The 12,398-nt window shown below is 43.0% G+C and overlaps 1 protein-coding gene across 1 annotated transcript in view; it reads left to right on the top strand.

The window, feature by feature from the left end:
* The window catches only part of Znf470 (zinc finger protein 470), a 12,356-nt gene extending 2,792 nt beyond the window's left edge, over positions 1 to 9,564 (top strand). The window contains 4 exon segments of the mRNA XM_005413307.2: positions 6,029 to 6,155; positions 6,316 to 6,411; positions 7,625 to 9,157; positions 9,160 to 9,564. Coding sequence (XP_005413364.1) covers positions 6,029 to 6,155; positions 6,316 to 6,411; positions 7,625 to 9,157; positions 9,160 to 9,461 — 2,058 coding nt within the window. The 3' untranslated portion in view covers positions 9,462 to 9,564.
* The last annotated feature ends 2,834 nt before the right edge of the window (positions 9,565 to 12,398 follow it).

The following is a 12,398-nucleotide window of genomic DNA, read 5'->3' as shown; positions in this document are numbered from 1 at the left end:
AACCACCAGGCACCAAAAGTACTGTTATGCCCCCAATATATATATATATGTGTAATATATAATGCCTTAGTACTTTTTTTTCTTCTTTCCCTCATCCCAGTTGTTCCTTCCTTTGAGCAATTTCTTTCCCTTTCATAATATCTATTGTACATTTTTGGGTTTTATTTACTCTTTCATGTTCTTACACTAGGGAGACAATGTGATGTTTACACATGTGGGTCCGATTTATTTCACTTATGAGTATGGTCTGTAGTTGCATCCACTTGTAATGTTTATTTTTGAAAATTGTCTATTTAAGAATCCTGCTGTGGGCCTGTTTCCGATTTCCTTCGCATCTGTTGGATGATGGCAATGTAGATGTAGACTCAAATAGTCCAGTCTTCCTAGAGGCTTTTCCTCTTCCTATGTGGTGTTTATTTTTTATTCAAGAAATAGTTCCATCTGAGCCCTTTGTTTTTTTCCTCAGTGTTTTCATAGGCATCTGACAAAGCAAAAGTATTGCCCTTGGAGGAAATTTGAGTGTCATTATGTTCCTGATCCCTAAGTTTCTGCCCTGGTTTGCTGAGAGTTTTCAATCTGCGAGAGAAGTGAAAATGCAGCAAATGCTTACCTTGTGATAAGTTCCACTAAATACTAGTTTTACTGCCTTAACTTCAGTTTCTCAACTGTAAAGTAGGGATAGCAGTAGTGCTGTAGGCTGATCAGAGATTTGTTGTGCAGCAGAGGGGGAGGGTCATTAATGTACCATGTGCCTTTGGGGGTGTAGATATAAAGCTGCCTCTTCTTCTGGATTGGTAATTCTCTGGGACATGCCACACGGTTTACAAGAAGTAGTCTATTATGTTAGTTTCCTTTTTGTCTCCTTGGTGAGGGATCCTTGTACAGGGTAAGGTCTGCCTAACTATAGTCACTGCTGAAAGGGAGGGGTTTGGAGACCTTCATGGACAGAGATTTCTGAATTGTACCTTGAAGAAAGTAGAGATATACAAGTAAAGATGGGACAAGTGTCATTCTGGCCAGAGTATTCAAAGGTTCCCCTCACCACTTGAGCTGTGAGCATCTTAAAATGTCAGATGAAGCTCTGTATCCTTTTTTCTTTCTAGGGTGACTACCATAGTCTACTTAACCCTTTCTTACTCCATAGGTGCATAGGTAGATTGTTGCCAATTTAACTGTTTAATGGAGGGCTGTATAGTGATTTTTTTTTTGAGACACTCTTACTATGCAGTTGGTCTGGCCAGCCTTAAACTCACTGTGTAACCCACATTGGCCTTGAACTTGTGGCAGTCCTCCTGTCTCAGCCTCCCAAGTGCTAGAATTCCCTGTGTGTGCCACCATGCCCAGCCTTGTAGTGATCATTCTTGTAGTTGAATTTTTGCTTGTATCTCTGATTATGTTGATTAAATCTCTGTTTTTCATTTCTTGTGGATTAGAGTTCCAGAACATTTTTAATGTTAGTATTTTTAAGACCAATAATAGAAGCTTAAGAGCTATGATTTATGTTCTGATTAAGCTGCTAAATTAATTTCACTAAATTGACTATTATAAGCAATCATGAAATTCAATTCATAAATTTAGAAATTTAATAAAATAAAAGTTAATTTTTAAAAAATTACATTAATTAAAATTAATTTAAAAATTTAAATTAAATTAAAGTTAATTTTTTTCAACTTTTTTTTAAATACCAAAGACACAATGAACGACTTATAGTAATCGCAAAATACCTTTCCTAGCGGTCATGGAAAACCTGCACCACCATTGGAGCTTATTTCCCAGAGCATTTGTAAACATTTTAAATAAAGGTATTTTAAGTGTGGCAGAACATGGCTTAGTTACTTTTTCTCATTGCTGAGACAAAAGTACCCAATACTGAAAGGAGGAAAGGATCATTTCAGCTCACAGTTTGTAGAGGTTTCAGTTCATAGTTGGCTGGCTCCAAGGCAGGGCTGCAGTGTAGAGGAGAAACACTTCATGGCAGGCAGAAGATAGCAAAAGCAGCAAGACAGTGACAAGTCTCTTTCTGTCCCTTATATCTTATCCTGGCTGTCCATCCTTAGAGCAGGTTAGCAGTCACATACACTTAGTCCTAACATTGCATCCTTGATCCTAGCATCACATACTCTACATCTAGCCATCTCCGAAAAGCCCCATCTATGACTGCATAAGTATTTGGGGGACATCTAGACACAAATCACAACAGTGGCATAAAGCATTGTAACATAGCCTGCTTGGATGGAAATTCTAAGTCCATTAAATACTAGTTATATTGTCTTAACTTCAGTTTCCTCAACTGTAAAATGGAGATAGTATCTAATTTATGGGAGTGTTGTGAGGATTAATGAGTTAATATATTTTAAGTACTTAGGTCGAAGTATCTGGCATTTTCTAAGCACTATATAAACATTAGTTACACGAGTTAGTGTTTGAGTATTGTTGAAGAAATAATCTTCATATACACAGAGTGAAAGAACTACAATATAAAGTATGATATACAAGAAGCACTGAACATCAGGATGGTTTTTATTTCTAATAGAATAATTTATAAACTACTCACACTGAATCTGAAAGGGTCCTGGTTGTGCGTAAGGTATACTAAACATACAGCCCCACCTTGAATTTCTTATTGAAAGCTGCTGTAAAACCAGGACAGCCTGCCTGGAGCAGGAATTTGAGGTCTCTGAGAAGAAAGTGGTGGCGGACAGACTGGGGGAGAAGTTCAAACTTGTGGTGCCACCACTATGACATACAGCAATTCCTCGGTTCACAGACACTTCTGTTCACGGTTTGGTTCCCAAATGAAAGCTTCTGACAAGGTTTTATTTCCATTTGCAAACTCCACATCAGGTAACACATAAACTGTGGCCATTTTCTCCATAAAAACACAGACACAAACATCTTCCCCAAGATTGTAAGACAGATTAAGGCTGTGAACCAAGGTACTACTGTATTTCCTTTCCAGTCTTCGGTATCTCCTACAATGATTCAACGACCTCCAAACCCAGTAGTGGGTATTGGCATGGGCAGAAAGAGCCACAGGAGCAGCTTTCTGGTTGTGGCTCAGGGGTGAGGAAGGGCTCTCCTAATGCTCAGATGGGAAATCTCCTTTTGAAAAAAATGGTCTGTTTTTTCATGGCCTTGAAGTGGCAGTGGGGTCTGCAGAAGTCTTACAATCTGAGGGAGGAGAGATGTCCCCTTTAATCAGAGAAGCTGTGTTAAGAGGGTAGGCTAAACTCTCTTCTTTCTGTTTTTGTCCTCTCCATGATTGGCCCCAGACTTGGGTATCATCTTGGGAATTGTCCAGTGGGATGGAATAAGTAAGCCCCCGTTCTCTGGCCAGAGGACAGAAAAGGAATGCTTCTGCGAAATAAAAGAAACTGGAGAGATCACAGAGAGGAAGGAGCTCTGGAAATCAACCACGTATAGTTTATGAGCTCATGGGCTTCCTCTGAGCTGCTCATGCACAGATCTGACCTCAAAGAGCACCCCATAGTCCCTGAGAAGTGCATCGAGGGCTGGCCACTGTCCAGGGCTCAGGCAACCCCTGGGGGGTGCACAGGCACGGCAGAGGCTTTGAAAACAAAAACAGGAAACAACGAGAGAGGCAGAGGTTGGCACTTGCAACATAGAACACAACATAACCTTCTCTGTAGTCCTTAAACAAATGCATAATATCATGTCTAAAATGTTCCATATACAATCCAAAATTACTCAGCTTACAAAACAAACAAACAAACAGAAACCCAGAAAAGTTCCAATCCACCAGGGAAAGGACAACAGATACTACCATCAGGATGATATAAATGTTGGAATTATCTGACAAAAACTTCAAAGCAGCTGTTGTATAAGTACCATGCACTAACCCATTGTGACACTGTAGGTGCTGAAGCAGCCATTATAAAATGCTCCAACAAATATGATTGGATATTCTTAAAACAAGTGGAAAGATAGAAAGTCGCAACAAAGAAATAGGAGATATAAGTAAGAAACAAAAACAATAACCAAGAGACTCACTGGGTGAGCTTAGAGGGAGAATGGAGATGCCAGAGAAGGTGAACTTGAAGTGGATAGAGATCTCATACGAACATCAGAGAGGGAAAAGGTTAAGCCAAGTCTCAGAGCCCTGTGGGATGATACCAGAATGTTTGAAATGATACATCATCAGAAGGTGAAAAGGAGAGAAGAAAGTGGAGTGTAGAAAAGAATATTTGAAGAAATGTTAGGTGTTTCTCAGTTTTGAGGAAAGTTATCTATCTCCTTGTGGATCTGTGAACCTCAGCAAACCCCAGCATGATAAGCTCCAAGTTCCCTGCCTGGAAACTTCAAATAAATTCAAACTGTTAAATACTAAAGACAAGAAAGAAATCTCAAAAATCAGTCAGAAAAATCATGTATAGCACATAGAGCTACAGTGATTTAAATCACTGTGGACTTCTTATCAGCCAGAAGGAACTGCCTGAGTTTTTGTAAGTGCTCAGAGAAAAGATTTGTCAACCCAGAATCCCACGTCTTGTGAAAATAGCCTACAGCAATGAAGGGGGAATGAGGTTTCTCATGTGGGAGGAAACTAAGAATTTATTTCCAGGTTTCTGAAAGAGTTATTAGAGAAAGTTTTTCAGTTGGCGATAACACTAGAAGGGAACCTTGAAGATCAGTAGTGAAGGAAATGTAACATAAATGGTAAGTATTGTAGGTAAATACAATATTCTCATGAATTCCTTAAAATATCAATGATTAAAAACAAAACTAAGTATAGACTTACCAGACAGAACGCCTTTTGAATGTAGGTGGTCTGGATATAGACACCATGTCTTTACTACAGTTTATTAGATAAGATGTCAGAACTTCTACTGCAGTGTTAAGCCAGTGGTTCACCTGTTCTGAGCCTCCTCCTCCATCTTTTGTCATGATCATAGGTAATAATTCTTGACCATTTGCCTTATGCCATTTGAGGCTATTTTCTCATTTAATTCTCACAGCACTGCTACGAGGTAAGTACTAAAGTTATCCTTGTTTTTTCAGATGCCAAATTGGAGACCCAGGGGTGTTAATTAATTTGGCCAAGATTACCCAGCTAGTCAGTACTTCCTTGTAGTAATTAGACCTTTTTTAAAAATTTCATTTAATGCTGGTATTTATTTAAAATGCTTTTACTTAGAGTTTTTTCTTCTTTTGGTTTTTTTGAGATAGGAGTCTCGCTGTGTAGTGCTGGCTGGCCTTGAACTCACTTATGTAGCCCAGGCTGACCTGGAACTCACAGTGATCCTCCTGCCTCAGCCTCCCAGGTGCTAGGATTTCAGGTGTGTGCCACCACATTCAGCTACTTAGATGTTGACATAAATGAAATCACAAAATAAATTGTAAATCTTCCAGCAGTCATAGGGTGGAGTATTGCCATTACTGTGCTGGTTGGTTAGGAAATATGGCCCATATGACAGAACACAGGTTGCATGACATATGTCACATTGCATGATTTGTCCTGGTACTTCTCAGAAGAGTATAAAAAGATAATTTCCAAATGTGTTCTCTCCCCATATACATTTTGCTAGGTAATTTTTTCTTTCATTTTTTAGGCACAACTCTTAACATCTCAAGAACACATAAGATTTCTTAGAAAATATTGTGGAGATTGAAATCATGTTCATCAGGTCAGCATTGTTCCTTGAAACTTTCCTCACATTTCCAGACCTCTTTAATTTCTCCATGTGGAGAAACGATCCATCTCCTAACATGGGTACCTAATTTAGCTCTTGACTATATCTTGTGTGAATGGAGTCAGTGCATTTGCATGTGAGAATGTGTTCTCACCACCATGGAACTGTAAGCAAAGACCAGAGAATGTCTCGTCTCTTTTAGTGTGTGCACTATGACTAGGCAGAAGGTTGTTCAGTAACTACCTCACCTGGATTGTCTAGACCCTTCTTGCAGTTACTGACCAGGTTTTTATTGCATAGTGAGAGCATCGTAACCCTTTGCCTAGAGCCTCATGGGGATATGGACATTGAGCAAGATTATATTTGTGTCATTCTAGGGTTTAGTGACTTTCACAGATGTGGCTGTAGACTTCTCCCAGGATGAATGGGAATGGCTGAATTTTGCCCAGAGAAGTTTGTACAGGAAGGTGATGCTGGAGAACTACAGAAACTTGGTTTCAGTAGGTAAGGATAGTATTCTTCCTTCTACCTCCCGATGACTCGGCAGCCTTTTTACCCCTTCCCTCCATTTTCCTGACAGTGTCCCTCTCTCTTTAAGACCATTCAGACTGGTTATACCTCTTAAATACCCAGAGCTTACTCAGCTTTCATGTCTTCCATATAGGTCTTTGCATTTCTAAACCAGATGTGATTTCCTTATTGGAGCAAGAGAAGGATCCGTGGGTAATACCAGGAGAGATGTCAAGAAATCTGTGCCCAGGTAAGTACAGTATAACTAGAGTTGAAGAAAATGTTCTTTAAAGTTGCTTGCTCTGGTGTTCGTTGGAAAATACCTCCTAAGTTCACTCCCAAATGGAATGGTTCTCCTTTGAATGCTACCACCTGTATTATTTCTCTTTACGTACTAGCATGTGGTTTTTGAACTGTTAATTTGATGTTTACCTAATACTGCTCAAGTTCTGTATTGATAATTATCCCTGACTTTAAACATTTCTGAATTTAGACAAGTTTCTGTTTATTTTTTCAACTGTTTTAAATATTTTCCTTTCTTAAAAGGTGAGCTTATTGTCCTAAAAGGTATTACAGGTATGAGATATGAAAAATACACTGAATGTTTAAATTTTAAAAAATTTATTACAATAAAAGACACATTGTTGTGGCTCCTCTTCACTCCCCCTCACTTTGAACAGGTCTTTCCCATCCGTCTTGGTACCTCCTGGAGCAGTTGTGGAAGCCTGCTTTTCTGAGTATCTGTAGTTGTGCTGTTGTGGCTGCCTCAGTGTCCTGAATCAGTAGAAAATGTTTTTACTTTTCACGGTAATTTTGAGTTTGAGAAAGAGCCAGAAGATGCATGGTTCTAGATCTAGTGAATAAAGTGGCTGAGGACACACTGTAATATTTTTACTTGACAGAAATTTCCAGAAATATTTGTTCAGTGATGGGGTGTTAAATATGGTAGATGTTTAAATTAAAAAATTATTACAGTTACAGACACATTGCCGTTAATTGCTTCAGAATACTCTCTCTCACTTTAAATACATTTGTCCTCTTGTTCTTGCCAATGTGTCTTTTACTGTAATAATTTAAAAAAAAATTTAAACATAGCTTTGATTTCCCATTGCATGTTCTTAACAAAATAAGTTATATATTATAATTTGTATCTGTAGAAAAGTAGAAATAAATGAATTATAAAAAGGTAGATTGAATGAAAATGAATACTAAAAAGGAGATGACAAATTTCAGTTACAAATATGAGTACAAAACTTAGATAAAAGGTAACATACTGTAATATACTGTGGCAAACAAGGGTTTATTCTTGGAACGTGAGGATGCTTTTATCTTCTAAACTTACTTAAGAAATATCAAACATACCTTTTGTGGTTTTAGTAACTGATTTGTGTGGTTTCATCTTGGAAGTTTCCATTTGTCTAGCATTTAATAAAAGATACATTTGCTTTCTTAATATCTTGCAGACCTGAAGTATATGTGGTTGTCCAAGGAATTATCTTTAAACCAGGACATTTATGAAGATTTATCTCAGGAAGGACCTTTAAACTGTGACCTTAAAAGTTTCACATTAGAGGAAAACTGGAAATGTGAGGAGGGCTTATGTGAGAGTGAGCCAGTGAGTCAGATGACATACTTGAAGCAAGAGATGATCAGTCATATTGATAACCTTAGTGAGAAAGCAGACCACACTATCAAATCTGGGGCAGATTTTCATCTGAGTACATTACCTTATATAAAACAGATTTTTCCCATGGAAGAGAGAGTATATAATTTTGATACAGATGTGAAAACACATTCATTTGTGAAAAAATGCAAGCATGTTTATGGAGAAAAGAAACTTTTAAAATGTAAGGACTGTGAGAAAACACTCAACAAAATCTCAGCCCTTACCCTTCATCAAAGAATTCACACTGGAGAGAAGCCCTATGAATGTATTGAGTGTGGTAAGTCCTTTAGCCAGAGTGATCTTGTGCAACATCAGAGAATACACACAGGAGAAAAACCCTTTGAATGTAGTGAATGCGGAAAAGCCTTCAGCCAGAACGCTCATGTTACTCAGCATCAGAGAGTTCACACTGGAGAAAAGCCTTATCAGTGTAAGCAGTGTAATAAAGCCTTCAGCCAGCTTGCACACCTTGCTCAACATCAGAGAGTTCACACTGGAGAGAAACCCTATGAGTGTGTTGAATGTGGGAAGGCCTTGAGTGACTGTTCGTCCCTAGCTCATCATCGTAGGATTCACACTGGGACAAGACCCTATGAGTGTGTTGACTGTAGGAAAGCTTTCAGACAGAATGCTTCTCTCATACGTCATCGGCGGTACTATCATACTGGAGAGAAACCCTTTGATTGCATCGACTGTGGGAAGGCTTTTACTGATCACATAGGACTTAGCCAGCATAAGCGAATTCACACCGGAGAGAGAGCTTACAAATGCAGTATGTGTGGTAAGGCTTTCAGCCATGGCTGGTCCTTGACTGTGCATCAGAGAGTTCATGCAGGAGAGAAGCCTTACGGGTGTGGTATTTGTGAGAAAGCCTTTAGCCACTGTGGCTCGCTGACTCTTCATCAAAGAGTTCACACTGGAGAGAAGCCCTACGAATGTAAGGAATGTGGGAAAGCTTTTCGGCAGAGCACACGCCTTGCTCATCATCACAGAATTCATACAGGAGAGAAGCCTTACAAGTGTAAGGAGTGCAGCAAAACCTTCAGTCAGAACGTACACCTTGTGCAGCATCGGAAAGTACACACTGGAGAGAGACCGTATGAGTGCCAGGAATGTGGTAAGACTTGCAGCCAGACTGCACACCTTGTTCAGCACCAGAGAGTTCACACTGGTGAAAAGCCTTATGAGTGTACTGAGTGTGGGAAGGCCTTTCGTGATGGCTCATACCTTGTTCAACATCAGACACTCCACACTGGCAAAAGACCATATAAGTGTCTTGCATGTGGGAAGGCATTCAGACAGAGGGCATCCCTGATTTGTCACCAGAGGTGTGAGAAACTTATGGTTGTAGTGTTTGTGGCAAAGCCTTCAGCCACCATAAGTCACTTACTCTACATCAGAGAATTCATACAGGAGAGAAACCTTATGAATGTAAAGAATGTAGCAAATCCTTCAGCCAGATCACCCATCTTACACTGCACAAGAGAATCCATACAGGAGAAAGACCCTATGAATGTAAAGAATGTGGAAAAGCCTTCAGGCAGAGTGTACATCTTGCTCACCATCAGCAAATTCACACTGGAGAGTCATCCTCTGTTATTCCTGCCTCAGTCTCATACCACCAAGTCCTGTAGATTCCAAATGCCTCTAGAACCTGCCTTTTACCAGTGTTTATCCTGTTATATTTCAAGACATAGCCATCTCATTTGGATTTCTGCAGTACCAACTTTTGTCCCTCTTGCTTTTTCAAGTGCATTTCAACACTGTAGCCAAGTCTTTAAAAATAAAAATATGTCTTCATACCTTTTTTTTCAGTTTAAAACATTTGCTTTGAAATTATACACACACACATACATATATTTTAGGGTAATACATTTTAAGGGCTTAGCACAGAATTGCTGATACACAGTTGGTGAAAATAAATGCTAGCCATTAAGGTTGAGATTCCCTTAAACACATTCAACTCTAAGAAAAAGTAATCAGTCAGTCAGGTCTAAGAAACTTACATTTTTGGAGCACATGGAGGACTCTACTCTCAGTGGGTAGAAAAGATTAATTCAGAATTATAAACATTGATGATGCCCAAAGTACCATGGTGTCTTATTATAAGGATACAGGTAGTGGTAGCACTGTTGATGAACTCTCACCTCACCTAACACTTAACAAACTGATCAGGACAGAAGGTTTTGGTAGAATGGAGAACTAGGTAGGGGGTAGTAGTAGTAGTAAACTAGTAGATGAATACCTATGCAGAATGGAAAAGGATAAGCACTTCAAAACACTGTAGACAATTTCTGAGGGGAAAACGGTTGTTCTCAGAGTTCGCGAGTAACAATGCTTGCTTCAAATGCCAAAGTTGCTTAGAGCAATGTGTTAAAGCTTTTAAGGAGAAAACAAAGACCACGTCATTTAAAAGTTTTTGACATGTGCAGGGTGTGGGTACCAGTGGCGATCGGGTCCAAGTCAGCCTCAGGGATGAGGGGAGAGGGCAGCTCTGCCAGACTGGGTGGGTCAGGACGTGGTCTTTGTGCTTGTGCTCACAGTCCAGTTGGAAGGTGACTGCTCCTCACTCCTGCTGCCTGGACAGGGACTGGGTGGACCTGGTGCCTTGTGAGCAGCAGGGTGTCGTCATAGCAGCTCTGCAATTTTGATGCCCACGGTGCTCCAGGCCGGGTGCCTCTGTGCCTTTGTTGGCAGAGGCTGTTCCCTCCCCCAGCTCCTCACCAAGGCCCCGGGTCCTCGCCCTCTTCCAGGGGACACCAGCATCCCCGCACATCCCTACTTGCAGGTGATTTGCTAGGCCGATGCAGACCTTGTTTATGGGGGGATGCCCCCCACCCAGCCTGCCTTCTCTGGGGCCTTGAGGCCACTCCTGTTCTGATACTGCTGCTTGCTAATACCTTGGCATTTCTATGTCCCACACATAGACACTGGTGTGTAGGTGGAATAATTCATCTTCAAAAATCACTTGTGTCACCCCGCGTGATTTGTGTGGTGAGTAGGAAACACCGCGTCCTGGTGTGCGTACTGGCGGTTACATGGGTACCAGGGCAGGTTTGGCCCAGATAGGCAGTGTCGGCTCTGGTTCTCCGCGAGTCCCTGGGTGCCCAAGGCAGCGTCTTCAGCTGACTTTGTGCGTGGCAGCCTCACCGTCGGCAGCAGCTCCTGTGGAGTCTACGTTTTCTCAGTCACACCCAGATGGAAGGGAACCACTTCCGGTCATATGGGGAAATCCTAGGCTTCCTTCTGTTGGGTTCACCCACAAATCGGTCACTGTCCCACCCTCGTCCCCACAGTGGAGACTGGCAAGGGGGTGGGGTTGACCGAAGCCACTGCTCGCCTGTGTGTCGATGTGGGGTCCGTCCACCTGGTTACAGTAGGGGTCGTGGGGCAGTGGAGGAAAAGGCCCACCACCCAGCTGGTAGCGCCTAGAGGTTAGAGACCAGGGCTGTTCCTCGTCCGCTCATCGGAAAGGCAGGGTCACCCACGCAGGGCGTTCTCTTGGGGACGTTCTCCCTCCCTCGAGAGGAGCCCACCTAGCTTGTCTCAGTTGACGAGCGGGAGGTAGGGCAGGTGGGAGGGCATGGCTTGGGGTGGGGCAGCGGGGAACACGGAACCTGGAGTTGTGCTCCCATCTGTGGCACTGCCTGTCCCTTGAGCGGTTGCATCTGCACGGGAGCTGTAGAGCAGAAGGCAGGCCGGCTCCAGCACGGCTGGCAGATGTGGCGGCACCGGGCTTCGGGACGGGGAAGGTGACTGTGCAGGTATACAGTGTTGGCTACCGGTGAGGCAGAGGAAGAGCACCTTGGGCCCGGCTGTGGGGTCCCTGCACCTCCTGTTTCGCTCTGTGACTCAGCTCCCTCTTGGAAAGGAGGAGAGTGACGTGCCCGGAGTGTGGCAGGTGGGTGAGTGAGTGTGGACCATGCTGCGTAACAAGGAGCCCGACCTGGGAAGAAGGGAGGCGGCGTGGAGGCCCCTGTGGCCCAGTGCTGTCTGTGACCGGGCTCTCCCGTCCCTCACGGTGTCTCTCCATCAACGCTTTCTGTTCTTGGGGCTTTAGGTGCCCAGATCACCCAGGCCAGGCTGTGAGGTCCCCTTTGTGACCTCGGACAAGGGCCCTCTCTGTCTGCAGCCCGCCTGGGGTGACACAGACCCAGAGTGGTGGCCTGGTTGGTGCCTCAGTTTCCCCATCTGTAAAGGGGTGGTGGTGAGCCTGCTGGCTGCCGGCCATCAAAGCCCTGCCCAGCGCTGGCCACATCAGAGCTGGGACAGAGCTGGTCGTGCCCGCACCCGAGGAGAAACTGAGGCACCCAGGGCCTGTGATCCAGCCAAACAAAGAGACCCAACAGGGAAACTGAGGCATGAGCTGGCAGCCTGAAACTGAAAAGCTTAGGGGCTGCCCCCACCCCACCCCAAACCCACTGAGGGCCTCGGGAAGCCTTGCGCCTTGTCGGTGAGGCCCAGCCCACCTCTGGCTCCTCCAGGTCTGGAGACCAAGAGGGAGAGGAAGAGGGGGGAGATGGAGAAGGGGTGGGGGGGGCTTGGAGGGGAGGGGGAGGGGCAGCAGGTGG

The sequence above is a fragment of the Chinchilla lanigera genome, unplaced genomic scaffold, assembly GCF_000276665.1.
Source record: "Chinchilla lanigera isolate Chin_1 unplaced genomic scaffold, ChiLan1.0 scaffold00166, whole genome shotgun sequence".
Taxonomy (NCBI): Eukaryota; Metazoa; Chordata; class Mammalia; order Rodentia; family Chinchillidae; genus Chinchilla; species Chinchilla lanigera.
This window is presented reverse-complemented; position numbering and strand designations above follow the sequence as displayed.